At 38.5% G+C, this 22,441-nt stretch overlaps 1 protein-coding gene across 2 annotated transcripts in view; it reads left to right on the top strand.

The window, feature by feature from the left end:
- The window catches only part of UTP20 (UTP20 small subunit processome component), a 90,824-nt gene that overhangs the window by 5,888 nt on the left and 62,495 nt on the right, over positions 1 to 22,441 (top strand). For both annotated transcript variants that reach the window (XM_046646074.1, XM_046646073.1), the window contains exons 6-19: positions 2,762 to 2,843; positions 3,566 to 3,703; positions 4,163 to 4,318; positions 4,847 to 4,993; positions 5,077 to 5,211; positions 6,405 to 6,482; positions 8,216 to 8,394; positions 13,264 to 13,419; positions 13,562 to 13,650; positions 15,196 to 15,301; positions 18,535 to 18,685; positions 19,345 to 19,407; positions 20,469 to 20,627; positions 22,155 to 22,231. In XM_046646074.1, the coding sequence (XP_046502030.1) occupies positions 2,762 to 2,843; positions 3,566 to 3,703; positions 4,163 to 4,318; positions 4,847 to 4,993; positions 5,077 to 5,211; positions 6,405 to 6,482; positions 8,216 to 8,394; positions 13,264 to 13,419; positions 13,562 to 13,650; positions 15,196 to 15,301; positions 18,535 to 18,685; positions 19,345 to 19,407; positions 20,469 to 20,627; positions 22,155 to 22,231 (1,716 nt within the window). The remainder of the gene's footprint in view (positions 1 to 2,761; positions 2,844 to 3,565; positions 3,704 to 4,162; positions 4,319 to 4,846; positions 4,994 to 5,076; positions 5,212 to 6,404; positions 6,483 to 8,215; positions 8,395 to 13,263; positions 13,420 to 13,561; positions 13,651 to 15,195; positions 15,302 to 18,534; positions 18,686 to 19,344; positions 19,408 to 20,468; positions 20,628 to 22,154; positions 22,232 to 22,441) is intronic.

Raw genomic sequence — 22,441 nt, 5'->3', positions numbered from 1 at the left:
TTTGCTTTTAAATTTTATTTATAATTCAGTGCTCTTTAGTAAATTTATAAAGTTGTGCAACCATCACCACAATTAAGAACATTTCCATTATCCTCAAAAGATTTCTCATGCCTGTTTACAGTCAGTCCTGCTCCCTATCTGCTTCAGATTTTAGAGTGAAAGAAATATATGTATGTTGACTATTCAAGATTGCCTCTGTGAAAACAACTGTGTGCTTGAGGCCCCTAAGAAGAATGATCCTCCTCAATAGTGAGATCTTTTCAGCATTTAAGTTTTGTAAAGTTCTATTTTTTTGTCAAGGGTTGTCTTTATTGATCCTGACAACCAAGATTTCTGACTCTCACCTTGCATTTAGTTAAGACATGCATTATACCTGTGATATGTACCTCCTGATGTGGCTGCCTGACTCTCACGTGTTCTCTAATTGCCTTTTCCTTGGCTTGTGACACCAAACTACCTTTCCAGCTCAAACTCTACTTCCGTATACAAAGTTGGTTCTCCAGCCAAAGCAGCCCACAGTCTGTTCTGCCACTCTGTGTTGACCTGACCTTGTCTTAACTCAAGCTATAGAAATCATACCACCACCATCAAAGCCTGGCTTGGCTTCTATAACCTCCACAAACATTTCCAGGCTCCTTGGCCCAAGTGAAAGCTTTGTACTCTGAATGCCTGTGGCCTTCTATACTACTTATACTTCACAACTCCTGTTATACTTGTTTGTTCATAGTGTAATAATGTCCGCTACAAACCTGGAAACTCTTCAAGAACCCCGTCTTAAATATCTGCATTTCCCCAGCCCCTGACATACTTATTACGCCAAAAGAGATGCTCAGCGTTTTTGAGCAAATGTGGACAGAGAAAGAGAATGAATTCCGTAGTAGCTTTTTGTTTAAAGTAAGGGAAAGATTGTTTATAATCTGTTTCAATCTGGGATTTGGTGGAAGTTTCCAGTTTATGTCCTGATTATTTCTACATACTTTAATTGCTACAGGAAAACATAAGATTAACCTTTCTCCCCTACTCCCAGTATAGGTGTGGGTATGGATAAGACTAGATTTTGTTTTTGTACCACCCCCCTTCACCCTACTCTCCTTTGAACAAACAATGAAAGAGGAATATTTTTCCAGCCTTCTCTATGAAGTTTTTGGTAAAATGTGTTGGAAACCAAGATTACTGCATTAAAAACCAGCAAGATCTTAGGGGGATATATAGTTTATTTGGTTTCATGACTTCTGCTCTTATTTTATATCTCCAAAGTCAGGTTCTCTAGTTCTAAATTTATTTACTTTCAGTGTGACATCTTCAGCAGTCTGGATATTTTCCTTGAGTGTTACTGAAACCAAAGTCAGCACATCCCATTCAAGCCAACTCTTCATTCATTCATGTCTTCAGCAAATATGTACTCTATGCCAGGCACTGTTCAGTTTCCCAGTTTCTAACAGTGATACCATCATTCTTCCCAGCACCGAGACTTGGCACCTTAGAGGTGTCTTTGACCCAGTTGTCTTCAGGGACTCCAAATCCTCTTGATTCACACGCTCATTCAGTTCTGTGAATATTTCTTGAATGCTGTCCGTCAGGTACTTGAGATATAGTCACAAATAAAACAGATAAAAACTCCTCTTTTGCAAAGTTTACATTTTAGCAGGGGGAGGACATCGTGCACGCCAGGCACGTGCAGGGAAGAAGGAAGGCGCGGTGGTAGAGCAACATGGATAAGGGGAGAGTAATTAGGTGATATCACAGACATGGTAGTAGGGGGGCCTATCATAAAGGGCCTTGTGGATACAGTAAGGTCTTCAGTTCCATTGCAGGGACTCTTGAAATGTCTCTTTGGTCCATCCTTTGCCATTTTCCTCTACCACCAGCCTCTTTTGTGCCCTTGTTGCCCAAGCTTGTGACTTGAGCAGGTTTCTAGTTGGACTGCTAGCCTCTTCTTCTTGTATTTCATACTATATATTGCTACCCAATTAATCCTTCTGAAAATACTCATTTCTTACTCAGCCAGGATTTATTAGTACCTGCTATGTGCAAGGGCACTGTTAGATACTGGGGATATGGCAAAAATAGGAGAGAGATATTCTGTATTCTTTTGTTGTTAGGAAGACCAGTTTAAACACTGATTAGACAAGTAATTATTTAGTTACAGCTACATGGCTGTATGACCTTGGGTTGGTTGCTTACCTTTTTGCCTCAATTTCATTTTCTGTAGAATAAGGATAATAATAGTACCTACTCCATAGAGTTGTGCTGATTAGATGAAGTAACATAAATGTAAGCTAGGGTCCAAATTCCTCTGCTTGGTGTTGGAGCCACCTGTTTACCTGGGCAGCTTTATCTGCAGCTGCCCTCCTCAACCATATCATCCTCCTTCTTTTAGACTAGTTGGCCTCCTTGTTATCTCTTGACCATGACGTCTTCTGCCCACCCCATTTTTGATCTCATTTGTATCTCTAATAATATGCATTTCAGTACCTACCTAAGTTCTTCCTGTCATTCAGGGCTCACTACAAGTTGCAGCTTTTTATGGAGTCTTTCCTATAACACCAGCACCACCAATCCTAGGATTCTTAATGTCCGTGACCTTCACTCTTCTGTTCAACATGGGGTGTCTTGGTAACCAAATGAGATTTTAAACTACTTATTTCATACCTGCTACGTATTCCTTGCATAATTAGCACAGTGTTGGACATATAGTTGACATGTAGTACATCTTTATTAAAATTATGCTTAACTAAACATTTTATTTTCTCATTTATAGCATGTATAGTACACTCCTGGCTCATAAAAAACTGCACATAAGAAATTTTGCTGCTGAAAGCTTTACTTTTTTGATGAGAAAGGTTAGTTTAATAATTTATATGTTTATTGCTCATTAATCCTCAAGAATCTGATGGACAGAAGCATGTATTTTTTTATAATGTGGTTATCATGGACTAATAATTTTTTTATATAAACAGAAACGTATTACTGTTTTGAGTTTATCTCACTGTAAGGTTGTCTTTGCTCACTAATATGAAATAATTTGGGTCACTTTTATTGTTATTTAGGGGTTTTTTGGTAGCTTTCAGTGTACATACATCAAAACTTTTCAGTGTATATATAGCCTCTAATTCAAATCAGAAAATACATGAACAGGAATACATTAACAGGAATTTTTGTAATAATTTCCTGAAAGGAACTCATTGTGTCATGGTGTCGTTTGTGTTTGTTTCCTTAGTAAATTTTAGAGAGTTATTGTAATAAAACAAAGACATTGGTATTAAATTTCTTTTATACTCGTAAAATATAAGTTATATGATTTACTTTAAAAGACAGAATGTTGCCTTATGTAGTTTTTCTTGGTACATACCTTCATATCATACCTATGAATTAATTATTCTTTTGTGTGACATTACAAGTGATAGTATACTGTTATAGTAATTTGAAATCATTGCAAGTGTCTATTCCTTTTAGAATTTCGTGCTAATTACATTTAAATATGAATTTGTGGAATAGCAAATAATAATTCTTTGGATATGTTTATGTTGTAAATACAATTTTCCATTTGTATTTTGTGTTTTAGGTTTCTGATAAAAATGCACTTTTCAATTTAATGTTTCTTGATCTTGATAAACATCCAGAAAAAGTAGAAGGAGTCGGACAGTTGCTCTTTGAAATGTGCAAAGGTGTTAGAAATATGTTTCACTCCTGTACAGAGAAGGTAAATAGCTGGGAGGAATACTTTGAGTTTATGTGAAAGATATTAAAGAAAAAATAGGTAAGATTTACACAAATGATGTGGAGAGAGGATTGCCTAGAATAGATAGAAAGCACTAAATGGGGAGCATTAGGGCTTTAATAGCAATGCTTACCTAATGTAGGCCCTGGGTCATTAGGTATTTTTACTTATAAAATCAGTGCTGTCTTCTTTATTCTGGATCCTAGAAGGTAACATAAGTTGATTAAGGAGCGGGAGTGGTGGGGAGGGGGTAGTTGTATGATAAAATTCCCCATCCTAGTTTGGAAATTCCTTTTGGGATACATAGTTCACCATGAAAGCTGCCAGATCTTTAATTATTCCAGATCACATTTTAAGGTAGCTTAATCAGAGAGGGAAATAGTGTAATACTTAAAAATAAGAGTGTACATGTTCATTTTAATGATTCTTGGATTCTCACAGGCAGTGAAGCTAATTTTCCAAAAGCTAGGACCAGTTACTGAAACAGAAACGCAACTACCATGGATTTTAGTTGGAGAAACACTCAAAAGCATGGTCAAGTCCACCGCGTCTTACATCTACAAGGAACATTTTGGTACATTTTTTGAATGTTTGCAAGTGAGTTCTAATTTTTAAGAATTTGTATGTAATAAGGAGTCCAAGAGTTGATTGTTGTTGCTCTTAGTTTAACAGACCACCCCTGGAGATTGTATTTTATAATTGTTGTCTTCTTAGGATTTTCCTTCCCTCCACCCCCTGTACTACTTTCATTTGGCTTGATATCTTGAGACACAGTAGAGCCTAGTGGTTAAGAGCACAGGCTTTGGAGCACACTGCCTCTGTTTGGATCTTGGCTTTGTCACTTACTGCTCTATTTCTCAGTCTTTTCATCTCGTAAATGGGGGTGATAATATTCCCTACCTCGGGGTTGTTGCGAGGGTTGTGAGGAAATACTTTTAAAGAACTTAGAACAGTGCACTCAAAAATGTTCATTGTTATTATCATTAGTGACACCTGGTAAATGTGTCTTTTTCTTTGAGAGCAAAGGGATGTGAAAATTTGAACTGCTTCACATAATAGTTTCATTATTGAATTAATAGTTGAGTTTGATATAGTTATTCTCTCTGGTAAATTCTTTGTTTGCAGGAATCACTTCTGGATCTACATACGAAAGTAACCAAAAGCAACTGTGGTGAATGTTCTGAACAGATAAAAAGGTTGCTAGAAACATATCTGATACTCGTGAAACATGGAAATGGATCAAAGATAACCAAACCTGTTGATATTTGTAAGGTGAGTTCCCAACTTAATTTGCTTAGAGTCTGTTCGTTAAAAGCTGATTGCTAAGTATGTGTTGTCTTTCTTTTCTTTTACAGGTGTTGTCTCAAACATTACAGATAGCCCATCTCTCCACATCTTGTCAGGAGACCCTCTTGGATGTAATTTCTGCTTTGATCCTAGGTGAAAATGTTTGCTTGCCAGAGACCCTCGTCAAAGAAACCGTAGAAAAAGTAATTTATTTCAACAAATGTTAATTGAGTAGTTAATAAGATGTTTAACATTGAGTGGGTCTCCTGGGGAGTACAGATGAAGAGTGGCAAAGGCTCTGTCCTCAGGGAGTTTATAATCTTGTTAAAGAGATGTGAATTGCATGCTGTAATAGAAATAAGCAAAACAAAGTGTGGTAAAAGCTAAGTCTGCTCAGCAAATATTCACCAAACATGTCTAGCTTGCCGTGTGTTGGGTATGGACCAGGTATCCCAGGGTGAATGCTGGTGCCTGTGATTTTTAATTGTTAAGGAGGTGAGCCCTGGGAGTGAGTAGTTGCAGTCCATTGAACGAATCTATTCATGTCATGTTGAAACACAACGATTAATTTTGCTTGGGATTGAGGAACAGAGAATGTTTTTCAAAGGACTTGTATCTGGGATAGTCCTTGAAGATTAAATAGCAGTCTGCCAGTCAGAGAAGGGGTTAGAAATGCTAGGAAAGGGAGCAGCAAAGACGCCTTCAAAAGTGTGCCATCTGGGCACATAGAGACGTGGGGAAATGTGGTCAACATCAGGAAGGTTCTGCTGGGCTTTGAAACGTTAGGTTGGATTTTATCCTGCAAGTAGTGGAGGGCTCTGGAAAAATTTTAAGTAGGGGAAATGGTTTGATGAGACTTGCATTTTAGTGAGTTGAGAAGATGGATTGGAGGGAAGTGGGATTGCAGAAAGATCAGTTAGGTTCTTCCTAGCTTCATTTAATGCAGCATGAAGTATAGAGGATGGTATAAAACCATGCTGCTTGCCCTTTCATAGTTCTCTGTAGCTGGGAAAGAACTGAGCAGCTGTCAGGCAGAGCCCTGTGTGATCCCTAGAATCGCAGTGCCCTTTGCATCTGTGTAAGTTCCTTTGGAGAAGGCCAAGCATGTGGACAGAATACTTGTTGAAGTGTGCCTACTGTTGCCGTACTCTAGCTGCTTTCCCAGGGAGGGCTCAGTGCCTGTGTCTCACACCCGGGTGTGTCCCTCTACACAGTGGCAAATTCAGCCAGCAAGTTCTTTTTGCCTCCTTTGACTGTGTTAACTGATATCGAGCATCCCACTACTTCCTGCTTGCAAGTTAGAGGACCTGGAAAGTTTGGGATGTTTTTTATTTTCAGGAACAGGGAAAGTACTCTCGGTGTACTTACATTAATACTTTTTACCTGTGGTCCACAGACTTTTGAGAGCAGATTTGAAAGACATTTACTTTTGGATTTTTCTGAAGTCATGTTTGCTATGCAGCAGTTTGAGCAGGTGAGTGAGATAGTAAGTTTTCGGTTTATTTTGTTATGTTCTTAATCTGTCATGATAAAATAATCAGATTTAAAATCCTATGATTTTTTTGTTTGTTTTTTGAAAGAAACAGAATAAGTATTTGATATTTCAGTCCATATTTTTTAAAGTAACTATATTCTAATTCTAGATCGTAAGTGAAACTTTATTCCATATGCTAAGGCATTTAAAATGATATTAAGTAACCAACTTGTTTTTTAATAATCCTTTAAGAAGTTACAGAACCATGTGGTAAAATTGAAACAACAGTTTAAGGAACTTTTGTGTGAATTTGAAGCATAGAAAATAGTTTCTGAAATGGTTGGCATTGGAGGAATGTTGCAAATTCATTTCATTGCTTCCAAATAGATACCAGATGGAAGGAGATAGAAATCTTTCTCATCAAAACCTGAGTTTACTTTATCCCTTTCCTCTCACCTCTGTCAACTGTTTGCTGCTCCTTATAACTCAGTAACCCTACAGAATACGTCATGGAAACCTTTCTCTCTGTTCTCTTATTTTTCGCTTTAGTCTTTAATAATATATATTCTCATTTGTCTCAAGAAAAGCTTCTTTGTATGTGTCCTAGCCCTGTTCCTTCCTGCCCAGTGAGGGCCCTTTATCTCGCTCTGGTTTTCTTAGCAACTGCTTATTTTTCTTCTTCCTTGTTCCCTTTGGTCTTTTAAAAAATCTTATTTTTATCAGAGTACTCTATGTCTATAGTTTAAAAGTCAAACAGCGCTAGAAGACAGTCACTTGATTTCTACTTCCATCTTAACTCACCAGAAGCAAGCACATCTAATGAGTTTTAGCATTTTTTTTTTATTTTTTAGTATTTACTTTATATATTTGAATCCTCTGAATAACTGATTTTCCCTGATCATTAGTTTTAGTTCTCCTCTGTAGACTTCCGCCTATGATAGATGGATTCTGGTTCTTTTACCTCTCATCTTCTCAAGAGAGTTACATCACAAATTTTGGTTGAATTCATATTCACCGTATACTTAATCCTTATAAACAAGGAGTATTTTATAGTTATATTTCCCTTTTTTTATACCTTTTAATTCTTCCTGAAGTTAATAATTGCCTCATTCTTTGAAAACTAGAAATTGTTTTCTTTAAATAGCTGGTCTGTGAGTCTGTCTTCCAACAGCATAGTAGAATGTCTTTCACATGGCAAACTATCAGATAATTTAGCAGCTCAATTTTTTTTTTTTCTCCGTATTTTGGAGACATTCCTCCTGGAGCAATTCAAGTCTGAATGGATTGCTTTCTCAGCCCACTGCACAGATGTCGTACTAGGACTTCCTTTTGTTTTCCTCCTGTTTCTTGGGTCCCATGTCTTCCTCTTGTCATAGTTTACTCTCTCATTTTGATGGAACACATTCCCCAGATGTTCCTGAGAAAGGCTGAATGGGAGTAAACTTTTGAGATTCAGTACATCTGAAAATGTCTTTATTCTTCTCTCACGCTAATATTGCTAATAGGTTGGGTATATAATTCTAGATTCTGTCATCTTCCCTCGGAGTTTTCCGGGCATTGCTCCACTGTCTTCTAGCTTCCATTGTTCCTGTGGAGAGCTCTAATGCCGTTATGATTCCTGATCCTTTGTTTATGATTTATTTTTTCTCTGTGGAAGTGTTACAGTCTTCTCTTCATTAGGTGTTCTGAAATGTGTATCTGTTAATCAATGTGATTTCCTTTCTTATTTTTAGCTTTTTCTACCAAGCTTTCTCTTATATATTGAGAATTGCTTCTTGATTGATGATGCTGTGGCCAAAGATGAAGCTCTGGCTGTTTTGGCCAAGCTCATTCTGAACAAAGCAGCACCTCCCACTGCTGGCTCGATGGCCATTGAGAAGTACCCTCTGGCTTTCTCACAACAGACGGTGGGGTAAGTTCTAAGTCTTTATTCCCTATAATGTTGGTAGGATTACCTGTTTAAAAATAATGCATCAAGAATACTCCCCAAAATGAAGATCTGTGTGTATTAACTGGAAAGATGTGCATGATATATTATTATGTGAAAAGCAATTGTAGAATAGTACATGTAGTATGATTTTTGCAAAGTTAAAATAAAAAGTATACATAATCATAGAAAAACATATGAAAGGATACACAAACAGGTTAACTTGGTTAACATCAAGAGGATGGCAAGTGAAAGAAAGAGGTAACTATTAATTTTCTTTAACTTTTTATTCTAAAATAATTGTACCTTCATGTGCAGTTGCAAGGAATAGTACAGAGAAGTTCTGTGAGCCTTCACTCAGTTTCCTCCGATGGTAACGTCTTGCATAAGTTTACTGCAATATCACAACAGAAAATTGACATTGGTACAATGTACAATCTGCTGTCCTTATTCAGATTTCACCAGTTTTACGTGCACTTATCTCTGTGTGTGTATGTACATGGATATAAAGTTCTGTGCAGTTATATCACATGTGTAGATTTGTAACCACCACCAGAGTAAAGATACAGAACTGGTGCCGGCCCCATGGCTGAGTGGTTACACTTGTGCCCTCCGCTTCAGTGAGCGGCCCACGGTTTTGCCCATTTGGCTCCTGCTACCTTTTATTTTTTTGAGGAAGATTACCCCTGAGCTAACGTCTGCCGCCAATCCACCTCTTTTTGCTGAGGAAGACTGGCCCTGAGCTAACATCTGTGCCCATCTTTCTCTGTTTTATGTGGGATGCCTGCCACAGCATGGCCTGACAAGAGGTCCATAGGTCCACACCCAGGATCCAAACCGGTGAACCTCGGGCCGCTGAAGTGGAATGTGTGAACTTAACCACTGCACCACCGGGCCAGCCCCTCAGTCCACCTTTTAATAGGCTCGTTCACCCTGATGCTTCCCACTCCATCCCTAACCCGTGGCTACCACTGATCTCTTCTCCATTTTTATGATTTTGTCATTTCAAGAATATTATCTAAATGGAATTATACAGTCCAACTTTTGAGGTTGGCTTTTTCTCACTCAACGTTAATTCCCTTGAGACCCATCCAAGTTGTATCAGGAGTCCCTTCCTTTTTCTGTTTAACATCTTTTCATGTGCTTGTTGCTGAGTAGTATTCCATGGTATGGATGTAGCAGTTTGTTTAATCATTCACTTGTTGAAAGACATTTAGGTCATTTCTAGTTTTTGACTATTTTGAATAAAGCTGTTATGAGCATTCATGTACATCACTTTGTTTCTTTGAGATAAATGCCCAGAAGTGGAATTGTTGAGTTATATCATAAGTGAATGTTTAGTTTTATGAAAAACTACCAAACGGTTTTCCAGAATGGTTTTGCCATTTTACATTTCAGCTAGCCGTATGAGTGATCCAATTTCTCTGCATCTTCACCAGCATTTGGTATTATCACTGTTTTTTATTTTTGCCAATCTGATAGGGTTGTGATTTCAATTTGCATTTCCCCAGTGGCTAATGATGTTGAACATCTTTTAATGTGCTTATTTGCTTTCCGTATATCTTCTTTAGTGAAATATCTGTTCATTTCCATGGCCCACTTTCTAACTGATGACCTGTGTCTTTACTGTTGAGTTTTAAAAGAATGCTTTATATATTCTAGGTACTAGTCCTTTTGTCAGATATGTGCTTTGCAAATATTTTCTCCCAGTGGATAGCTTGTCTTTATTTGCTTAAAAAGATTTTTCACAGGGCAAAGTTTTAGATTTTGATGAGATCCAATTTATCAACTTTTCTTTTATGGATAATGTTTTTGATCAAGTCAAGTCTAAGAACTGTTTGCCTAGCTGGAGCTCCCAAATATTTTCTCCTATTTTTCTAAAAGTTTCATAGTTATTTAAACTTGTCTGTGATCTATTTTGAGTTAATTTTTATGTGAGGTGTGAGGTTTAGGTCAAGTTTATTTTTTTGCCTATGGATGGCCACTTCTTTGGCAACATTTGTTGAAAAGCCAACTCTTCCTCATTACTTTTGCACCTTTGTCAAAAATCAGTTGGGCATATGTGTGTGGGTCTAATTCTGGGTTCTCTATTCTGTTCCATTGATCTGTGTATCTCTCCTTCTCTAAGACCACACTGTCTTATTACTATAGCTATAAAATGAGTCTTGAAATTTTGAAAAAAAGAAATCCTCTCACTTTATTCTTCTTTTTCAAAATTGTTTCAGCTATTCTTGGTCCTTTGCCTTTCTGTTTAAATTTTGGAAGAAACTTAGCTATGTCTACAAAAAAACCTTACTGAGATTTTGTTTGGGATTGTATTAAATCTATAGATGAATTTGGGGAGAATTAACATCTCCCTAAGGATACACAAAACCGTTAACTTTGTTTATGTCAGGAGGATGGTAAGGGGAAGAAAGAAGTCACTATTAACTTTTAGATTATATACTTTTGAATTGTTAAAAGCACTGTGGATTACTTTCTTAATTTCATTAAAAACATCGCATACCCTTTGGAAGTTGAAAACAAAGTTTACGTAAGTGTGTGAGAGGATTCAGGTCATTTTTCAAATAGTTGAGTGGATATGATTCTAGAAATTGTAGATTAGGAAACCAGTTAGTTCCCTTCTCATTCCTATTATTTATACATAAGAATATATAGGAATAAATAAATTTCTTATTTCTATTGGATTAGTTAGACCTGTTGCTACATCCTTTGAGGTGGGCGTCATTGTCCCCACAGTCACACAGCAAAGTTAGTTTGTGAATCTGATCAGCATGAGATTCTGGAGGAACCCATCTTCTTCAAACTTTGCTCTTCTGCTGATCTTAAAAGTAGCTTCTCTATCAAAACATGCCAGCATAGTCTTGTTGGTTTCTTACTTCGCTGAGCCCTGATTCCTGAGGAATGGGTAATGAGTAACTCCTGTAGACTTACTCCCTTGGAACTTTTCTCTTGATTTTACAACACCAAGCCAATCTCCAACAGGCAGATTCCTTGTGAATGGCCAGAACTCTGGGTTCTGGGCTGTGAGAGTGAAGCTGCTTTGTTGGCTTCCATGAGGTGAAGCCAAGGTCCTGGCTGAGGCTGCGGGTCAGACCTTACACTGCCATCTCAGCCGTCTCAAATCCTCCTTGGAATGTGGCACGATAAGAATAAATAAATACATGTAGTCATATTAACTTAAGGCAAGTGCCACAGCTTCTGTGTCTTTCTCTGAGAAAACATCCCTCTGCCACCCCCACAGAGATAGGCTGTAGTGAATGGTCACCTTTGTCTGCATATTCTTAGTAACACTCCACCGATTCATCTCACAGATTTGTCATGAGAATAAAAAAATATAATAGCTGTGAAAACACTCTTTAGAAGATAAATTTATTCTGTCATTTGACCAATATTTATTGTATAGGCACTGTTCTAGGTTCTAGGATATAATAATGAATAAGAAAAAGGTTCCTTCTTTTGGGGAGCTACGTTCTTGGAGGAGACAGATATGAGGCAGATAAACAAACAAGATAATTTTAGATAGTGATAAAAAGAAAAATAAAACAGGTTGTTGAGAGGGTAGAGTAAATTCAGAGACAGCACTATCCCTCTCTGGAGAGGAGACCTTTGGACCAATTGTAATGATGAAAGGGTCCAGCCTTGCAAAGACCAAAGTGAAAGGCTTTCCAAGCAGAGGGAAGAGTTACTCAAAGGCTCTGGGACAGGAATAAGCCCAGTATGTTTGAGGAACAAAAAGAAACTCTGTGAGTAAAGAGCATTGAACAAGGAGAGTGGAATGAGAGGAAGTGAGAAATGAAAGTAGGTGAGGCTCAGATCACCATGGGCCTTCAGGAGGAGGAAAAGAGTGTAGATTTTATTGGAGGAGCTCATTTGCAGATGTGATGAAGCAGTGAATGACATTATAACTAATAACTCACTTTTTTAAAAGTATCTCAATATTTGTAAGTTTTTTGCCATTTGTTGGTTACTGCTACATGATTACTACTAGAAAGACTGCATATCAAGATGTAGCAACTTGTAGAAATTGTTGACCAAATTAATTATTGTAATTTCCAAGAATTCAATATCCTGGTAAGTATGAAACAAAAGAGAATGCAACTTTTTGGTTAATTTTAATGACAAAAAGCGCACAGGAATAAAAACCTGATATTCTACTTCTGTTGCATAACAAACTAACCAAACTGGACATGGAAGGTAAATTATAAAAGAAATCATTTTATTTATTGTTTCTGTAACCTTTTTTTCAATTAGATCTCTTTCAAATAAGACTGAGGTATGGTTCATTGGCAAAAATTAAGAGGCAAACAAAAATAGTGCCAAAGTAACATACCTAAAGCTGAGTGTCATGCAGAAAACATCATTGAGTAACCATTTATCAGATTAAAGCAGCAGAGAAAGTTACTTCTAAATCATAATCAGTTTAGTGACGTTTGTCAATTTACCATGATAACTTTGCAGCATCATTCTCTATTTGTGAAGTAGTAAAATTCATGTCAAAAAGGAAAGGGAGATGGAAGAAGTCAGTTCATTGCAATAAATTACCTCTCCAGTTCTTAAAAACATGTCCATCAGCACGAAATTCAGAAATAATAGCTAAAATTAGAAGAGAAGAGACTTGGTTAAGTTATGAAGCAAATTAAAATAGAAAATAGAACTAATGGGGATTGAAAAAGCCTCTCACTGAAAATCAGTAAATAACTCACATTTGATTAGTTATTTATCTTCAACCCCACTAGTCCCCTCCTCCCCCGCAGTGCTCCACACATGGAAAGGAACCAGTTTTATTTCAAACTTCAGAGGGCAATATATTCTCTCCTATCCTAAACATTTGTTTATCTTTTCTTCCTTCAGATCTTATGTAAGGCAAAAGAAGACTAGATCCAAGGGAGGAAAGGAACAGATTCCAGTATTGGACCATCTTTTATCTATAATTCAGTTACCCCCAAGTAAAGATGCTACTTACCTTTCACATTCTTGGGCAGCCCTTGTCGTGTTACCTCATATTAGGTGAGAAAATAAACTATGTCTGATTTTGAAGGAGATACATGACATGCTGATTAAAGTTTTGTAGCCATTTCTTGCTAGTCCATGAAAAAGCCATTAAATGCTGGTTTGAACTTTTTTCTTTTTCTCCCCACTTCTTGGACAGACCTCTTGAGAAAGAGAAGGTGATACCCCTAGTCACATGTTTCATAGAGTCACTCTTCATGACTGTTGACAGAGGGAGCTCTGGAAAAGGTCAGTTAACAATCACCATTTGTTCTCGTCTCTCTTTTCTGGCACACCAAAAGTAACTGTATACACATGGAATACCAGAGAATAACACTAGCATTGTGTTCTGGCATAACCCCCATATGATAAATGCAGAGAAAAGAGGATAAGGTGGACATGTTGCACTTGTACCTCATAACGTGATGACTGAGTCAGGACGGCTTGAACATAAGCTGAATCTAAAAGGTGAAGTATCAGAAGGATGCCATGGCATATAAGACCCCTCATTTCGGGCCCCAGTTTGTGTCTTGTTCCCATCTCCCACACCCACTCTACACCTGTATACAACTTACGCTGGAGGCATTTGCTTACCCTGAGCAACACACTTTATTTGACAACCTTCTGGCTGCCCTTCAGATGCATTCCTTCTGCCTAGAGTCCTTTCTAGGTCTTTGTCATTTGCTGAACTCGTACTTTTCTTTCAAAATTCAGCTCAAACACAATACCTCTAGAAAGGGCTTCGTGATTCTTCCAGGCAGAATTAGGCCGCCCTACCCAGAACACTATTTCCTATTGCATACTTGTACATCTCTTCCTGCTAGCCTGAGAAGAGCAATTTAAAAGTAGGTATTTTGTTTTATTCTGGCTTGGTATTATTTTTCCTAACGTGTGTAGTAATCGTTTATTCATCTAAATATTAATGTGCTAGATTCTGTGTTAGATGCTAAGTAGATATATTAGAGAATAAAGTAGATTTGCCACATTTCTAGTGCTCAGTAGCCACATGTGGCTAGTGGCTACCATATTGGATTGTGGCTACGTATTGTCACAAGTATAGAACATTTCCACCATTGCAGAAAGTTCTCTTGGATAGCACTCTTCTAAAATCTGGAGCAGGGGTCTGCAAAATTTTTATATACAGGACCAGACTGTAAATATTTTAGGTTTAGTGGGCCACATTCAGTCTTTGTGGCATATTCTTTTTGTTTGTTTGTTTTAAATAACCCTTTAAAAATTAAAAAGCATTCTTAGCTTGCCAGCCCTATAAAAACAGATGACCTATAATATTGTGACTTATGGGCCATAGTTTGCCAATTCTGGTCTAAGGTTAAATGAATGTCTAACTAATGTTTATTGAGTGGATTGTGGGCAGGAGCCATCGGGTTTGTGACTCGTTAAAAATTGGAGACATAAGATCAACATGAGTTTTACGCAAAGATAATTTCTTAGTTTATGAAAAGTCCAAGTCTACTCTTCTCAAAAGTTCCAGTTTTGATAATGGCAGTCAGTGGAATCCCTGAACTCACTCTTCATCTCAGTTAATGGAACATAGGTTTTTATTCTCTATGTTTGAGTGTATTTTTCTCCTAAAAAAGTTAAAATATAAGATTTGGAACCTTCTCTTTCCAGTTCCTTTCTGTTATTTTCTGACACTTGACAGATAATTCTTTAGAAGGCACAAATTCACTTTAAAAACTTTGTATAAATAGCAAGTGTTAGATAATGAGATGTCTCATAGTTATTGTGTCAAAGAAATAAGTAATGTGGTGTCTTCTGTTTTTCTGCCCTTAGGAAATTTATTTGTTCTTTGTCAAGCTGTAAATACTCTGCTAAGTTTGGAAGAATCTTCTGAACTTCTTCATTTGGTTCCTGTGGAACGCGTGAAGAATTTAGTGTTGTGAGTAAACATATCTTCCTCCATTCAGCTTAATAATGAATAAAATGCAAAAGCTTCTTTTTATCCTGGACATAGTAAAAGTCCTTGTTTTGTACCTGAGCAATATTCACATAGGAAATTCAGTTTTGATTTAAATCCTCCAGTTAATATAAGTGCATTTTTTGACCCAGTCTTTAAATGCCGATTCATTTTTGTAAAGGGGTATTTTACTCATGTTGTAGGGTGTAAAGGGCATAACGCTGATTCCTCCCAACCATAACATTGCAATGTTGACCTTTGGTAACTTTGTGAGTGGTTCCAGCGTATACATCCCCACTGCTTTCGTATTCTATCTCAGCTTAACATAATCAGCATTTTAGACTTTCTGTGGTCCTTATACTAAATGCTAAAACAGTCCAGTTTTTTTGTTTTTTAAGTTTCTGTTAGCTAGCTCCTGACTTGGGTAGTAGCACAGGGCTTACCGGAAGCCATTCACTACTGAGCACCCTTTCTAAAGGTCAGGGCTTTTGAAGACCTGGTAAATTACTTGACTTCTTTTTTGGGAGTCTAGTCCATTTTGTTCCCAAGCTTTTTAAAACAGATTTACTCGCTTACTTCTTTCAGTAAATATTTATTTGCTTTTCTCGTGCACCCGGCCCTATTCTAGGCACTGGGAGACATAGTCAGTGAGTGAAACAGACAAAATCCCTTGCCTTCTTGGAGCTGACATCCTAGCAAGAAGAGACACTAAACAAACAAGTGAAATATATGGCATGTTAGATGGTGGTAAGAAAATTGAGGCAGAGTCAGGGGATAGGGAGAGTCTGGAGGTTGGGGACAATAGCAGGGGGGTGCCTGGCTTGAGCAGCAAGGAACTACTGTGACTGAGCAGAGCGAGGGGTGGGTAGTAGGCGAAGAGGACATAGAGTTGGTGGTAGCAGACAGTGTGTGACGTTTGGCCGCTGTGGGACCTTAGCTTTTACTCTGAGTGAAAGGGGAAGAAGCCGCGGGAGGGTATTTGGCAGGGGAGTGACTTAGGCCTAAACAGGATCACTCTGGCTGCTGTGTTGAGAAAAGACTCAAGGGGAAAAAAGGAGACATCTCCAGTTAGGAGACTTGCTGCAATAATCCAGAATCTCTTTACATTTCCAAATCTGGGCAAAGCTGGCATTTCTCCATGGTTTGTTGAATTGCTTTAAATTCCTTTAAGGAGGGTTTTCCTTTGATATCTCCCTACATATCGTATTATGTATTCCCTTTTTTTCTTGATCGTTCTGTTTCAACTTATACTATATTCTTTGGTATAAACAATTTAAGGCATCTGTGGAGGTTTTGAAACAGAAAGGCACACATCTCACAGAGTGAGATTAGTATGTCCCCTGTGGAAGGCCAACTGGCCTCCCATCCAGTTGGCTCTTAGCCTCGGAGGCCCGGAATCCTCTAACCGGAGTGAATCTGGCTCTGAGGACGGAGGCGTAAGCTTCCAGTTGTGAAAGTTGTAGATGTGGGCTTCTGTGCTCGGTGCTGTGCTAGTTACTGGCTAAGTTCATAGGCTTCACAGCCAAGACAACCTGGATTGAATCCAGAAGATTCAACCTGGATTTGAATCTCCACCACTTACTAGCTCTGTAGCTTTGGGTAGGTTAACCTCAACTTCAGTATCTCTTGAAAGGAAGTAGCAATACTTCTCTCATGGAGATTAAGTTAGACAGTGCATGCAATAATAGCAATATACAAACTGCATTTATTGTGTTCTGAGTACTTTACCTACATATTTAATTTAATCCTCACGACGACTCCGTGAGGTGTAGGCGCTATTATCATTGTAGATGGGGGGGACTACATTTCTAAAATAAATCCGGAATCCAACTACTCAGTACCGGCTGCCACCTAGTCTACCACTGTCTCTTATCTGGGTGATGGCATCAGCCTCCTAACCAGTTCCCTTGCTTCCGTCTTTGCCCTGCTGCTCTCTGTTTTATACCCAACAACTTTGTTGGGATGATTCTTTTAAATGAAAGACAGATCTTGTCCCTCTTGCGCCAATAGCTCCAAGACTGATTCTTAAGCAGGGGCAATTCTGGAGATGTTTTTGGTTATCACAAATGGGGGCTGCTACTGGCATCTAATGGGTAGAGGCTCAGGATGCTGCTAAGCAACCTGCACAGGGTAGCTCCCCACAACAAAGCGTTATGTGGCCTAAAATGTCAGTAGCACCGCTGTTGAGAAACCTGGCTCTGGTGGTATCCCCTCTGACTCAGTATGAAATCCAAAGTCCTTATGTTCCTCAGGGCTCTGTGTAATCAACCCCTGGTACTTCTGACCTCATCTCCAGCCTCTTCCTCGTTAACTCGGTTCCTGCTAGACTGGTCTCCTTGACTGTCCTCAAATAGACGGGCACACCTGTCTGGGACTTGGCATCACTGTTCCACCTACCTGGAAGGCTTTTCTTCCAGGTATCTGGTGGATCACTTCTGCACTTCCTTTGCTCTCTGCCTCCACGACCACCCCCATATCAAATAGCACTCCTCTTCACCCTGCTACCCCCCACCCCAGTCTCTCCATCTAGCCTCCCTTCCTCAGTTTACTTTTCTCCACCAAACTCATCACTGTCATACTGACTATTTATTAATTAATTTATTTATTGGCTACCTTCCTCTATTAGAATATAAGCTCCAGGAGGATAGGGACTTTGTCTTCTGTTTACTGCTACATCCAGTGTCTAGAAAAGTCAGTGGCACATAGTAGACACACAATAAACATTTGCTGAAGGAAGATGGCACACAGAGGGTAAGCGGCTTGCCCAGGGTTACACTGCTGTTAGATGATGAGGCTGGCTTCAAGCCTCGGCTGCCCAAGGCCAGAGCCCCTGTGCTGGACCCCTCCTCTGTACTGCTTCCCTCCTTAGCTCAGTGCCCAACACATGGAAAACACTTAGTACATAGTATATATCCCCCTTTATGTCATTTTCATTTACAAGCATGTGAATGGAAAAGACAGCATTGGATTTTAGTCAGAATACCATCTCCTCCTCCTGCCTCTTCCTCCAGCTGGCTTTGTGTCCTTGAGCACATCACTCACTGTTGCTAGTCCTCAGATTCTTTGTCTCTAAAGTGATGCTAAATGTCTACATCAAACTCTTAGCTGTTCCCTTTTACGTTTCCTTCATCAGGGATAACGTTCTGCAGTTTCTAGTGTAGCCTAAATATTCGGGTGTCTGGTACGATTTGGATCCAATAAATATCTCATTGCAGAATGTTTCCTTTGGAGCCATCTGTGTTGCTGTTGGCTGATCTCTATTATCAGAGATTGTCCTTATGTGGCTGCAGGGGGCCACTTTCTGAGGAAGCTTTAATGGAATTATTTCCCAAGTTACAAGCAAACATTTCAACTGGTATATCCAAGGTAATACTGTTCTGTGCTGTGTGCTTCATCTCTCATCTTTTATTTCTATATGTATTGACAGTGGATGTCAGAGCTCCTTAATCAGAAAATGCTGCTGTGGGGTGATTTCTGTTTAAAGCAGTGATTCCTAAACACTGACCTAAACGGATTGCAACAGGATTAATTGGGGAGCTTAATGAAAATAAAAATTTGGGTTCCCACACCCAATAATTCTGATTCAGTAGGGTTGAGGTAGAACTGAAAAATCTGCATGTTTTTTGAAAGCCCTCGAGGTGATTCTGCTGCTCGCGCAGGAGTATAGAAATACCCTGAATATGTTATTTACAAATGAAAATCACGAATTTCAGTGGAATTGGAAGCTTAATCAGATTCTTTGTACTTATTTACAAAGATGCTCATAGTGTCACAGTTCAGAGAAACAATATGCTTTTATGGGCAACCTTATCTTCATCTAGTCTGGTCATTAATTGTTCCATGTGCCATTTGAATAAGATATTGCTTAGTATTGAACATGAAATAAGGGATAGAATAAATATGTATTACTCTGACAAGTGGTATATTTTTCATAATTCTATAAGACTTAGATCTCACTGACTGATAATCAATTTCTTCTTATGTTTAAACTTCGGAATTTGAAACATGCCTTTGACTTTCTCTAGGTTCGACTTTTGACAATAAGGATCCTAAACCACTTTGAGGTTCGACTTCCAGAATTGATAGAGGTATTTTAACCGTTCAATTTGGATAACTTTTTAAAAATGTAGTTTCAGATATATTTTTGTTTCCAAAATGATGATTTTGTAGAAAATTCAAACATTATTTAAATATCTATCATAAAAAGTGAAATTTTTTTTGTAATTCTTACTCCTGTCCCCCCCTCCCCAGCCCCCAACAAGGACACCACTGCAAATCCAGTTAATTGGTGAATATTCTTGCAGACGTTTTGTATACACACACACTTTAAAAAAATGATATCATGGAGGTTTTTCCGTATCAGTACCTCTAGTCCTACCTCATTTCTTTTGAAGTTTGAGTAGTACTCCACAGTTTGAAATATCTTATTTAACTAGTTCCCTGTTGATGGATGCTTAGATGGGTTGTTTGTAGTTTTCCATCATTTCCAATAATGCTGCAGTGAACAACATCCTTACACAGGTATATTTGTGGGGGGAAATATTTAGAAATGCAAATTACTACTTCAAGTAGAAATTACTTCTACTAGAAATAGAGTTGTATGGTGAAAGTATATATATGTTTTCTTTATTTCAACAAATGTTACCAATCAATTTGAGTCATTTTGAGATTTACTTTCCTGTTTTTTACTTGTCATTACTATGCTAGACACTAAACCTAAACTATCTACCAAAAAGTAAATGGTGTGAGGAAAAATGAATCATTTACCCAAAAATTGTTGGGGCTGACCCAGTGGCTTAGTGGTTAAATTTGCGTGCTCCACTTCGGTGGCCTAGGGTTCACTGGTTCAGATCCTGGGTGCAGACCTAGATACCGCTTGTCAAGCCATGCTGTGGCGGCATCCCACATACAAAATAGAGGAAGATTGGCACAGATGTTAGCCCCCCAACAGTCCTCAAGCAAAAAGAGGAAGATGTTAGCTCAGGGCCAATCTTCCTGACCAAAAAAAAAAGAAAGCAAAGATTTTGCTTATTTAATTTAAAACACTAACATATGCCAGTTTTTCTTTTTTAGACCTTTGGTCACATCGTTGTTCTTTCTGGAAAATCAGAATACTGATCTGCCTCCTTGGTTTTCTCTGGTTGTTCAGGATGATGGGCTCTCAGAGCGTCAGTCTGCCTTTGCTATATTACGCCAGGCAGAACTTGTTCCAGCAACTGTGAACGATTACAGAGAGAAGCTTCTTCATTTAAGAAAACTAAGACATGATGTGGTGCAGACTGCAGTCCCTGATGGGCCGTTACAGGAGGTATAAAACAGTGGTCAGGGGCCAGCCCCATGGCCTGGTCGTTAAGTTCAATGTGCTCTGCTTCCACAGCCTGGATTCATGGCTTTGGATCCTGGGGACAGACCTACACCACTTATCAGCTGTGCTGTGGCGGTGACCCACATACAAAATGAAGGAAGATTGGCACAGATATTAGCTCAGGATGAATCTTCTTCAAGCCAAAAAAAAAGGAAGATTGGCAACAGATGTTAGCCCAGGGCAAATCTTCCTTAACAACTACAACAACAAAAATTCAGGGCCAGCCCCTTAATGTAGTGGTTGAGTTCAGCATGCTGCACTTCGGCAGCCCAGGTTTGCGGGTTCAGATTCCAAGCATAGACCTACACCACTCATCAGCCATGCTGTGGTGACGACCCACATACAAAGTAGAGGAAGATTGGCAAAGATGTTAGCTCAGGGCAAATCTTCCTCAAAAACAAACAAAAAAAAACAGTGTTCTTTTTTTCTTTTTCACTTAATTTATGCTTTAGTATATGTTTAGCTGGCTTTTGAAAAGAGGAGCATACCAAGTAGTCACAAAAAAAAAGAAATTTTTAAAACTGATAAATCCCCAGTTTTCTTACATGCTTTGAGTTAAATGGCTCTGCCAGCCTTTTCAACAGTAGAAATAATTTACTGTCCTCCCTTTCCCTGAGTATTTGTGTAGTATGTGAAGGTAGGTAGGAAGTGGCAACAGGAGGATTCAACATCAAGTTTGAAGCCTGACTTTCTTCTCCAGATTTGTTCACTGCTGTGGGACATCAGCCCTATACCTTTTGTGCAGGGATTTTCTGTCCATGACTCTTGAAGATACATCACAGACTCCTTGGGAATAAGGCCAAGTGGAGGCATTCCCCCTCAATGAGAGCAGTTCTGTTCTTAACCTGTGTTATATGTTAGTGTCCTTTGTTACATTTCATTTGGAAAAATGGTTCTGCTGCTAAAGTACATACAAACACCCCCCTCCCAAATAATAATAGAACTACCATTCTACGTGGTGCCTCCCTAGCACATGGGGACGTCAGTAACCGTGACTGTCGTTTCAAAAGGCAACTGAGAAAACTTTAGACCCTCTGAACTGAATTCTTTATTTAATGCTTAGTTTTGAGAACTCACACATCTGCTTGTGAAGTCTCTGCTGCCATTCACAGCATACGTTCTTGGGTTCTTTGCCCTCTGTGCTTTATTGAGTACTGTAACAGCAGTATTTGTTAGAAGGGAATTTAATCATGAGTCAAATCTGTTTATTCATATCTGTTCTTTAAGCGTGGACATTGGGGTGAGTTTGAATACTATCTTTAGTGATTCCTCTGTGTTAAATAGCAAGTGGCATTTTGGGGAGAGGAGGAAAATTATACACTGAATTTTGGATTGGTACCTACAACTTTTTTCTTAAAACACATACTTCCTTCTAGACCTCAGGTTGTCTGAGTCAGGATATTTGCATTTTGGGGGCCATTCTGTTATAGTTTATTACCCATTTACTAAACTAGTCTCTTACAATTGCAGGTGCCACTTCGTTATTTATTAGGCATGTTATATGTTAACTTCAGTGCTCTCTGGGATCCTGTTATTGAGCTCATAAGGTAAGCATGGATTAAATGAATGAAGCTGTTATGCTTTAACTACTACAGAGTAATAAGGCCAGTATTATCCTCCTAGGTGTGATTTAAATGAATAGGTGTGTATAGTATTTATAGCTACCTTAAATCCTTTGTGGGACAAAGTGAAGAAAAAATAAACATTAATTACTGTCTCTGAGGCCAAGTTTTTCAACAGTTTAAATGTTATGTCTA

The sequence above is a fragment of the Equus quagga genome, chromosome 19, assembly GCF_021613505.1.
Source record: "Equus quagga isolate Etosha38 chromosome 19, UCLA_HA_Equagga_1.0, whole genome shotgun sequence".
In the NCBI taxonomy this organism is placed as follows: domain Eukaryota; kingdom Metazoa; phylum Chordata; class Mammalia; order Perissodactyla; family Equidae; genus Equus; species Equus quagga.
Note: the sequence above shows the minus strand (reverse complement) of the source record. Positions and strands in the feature narration are given on the sequence as shown.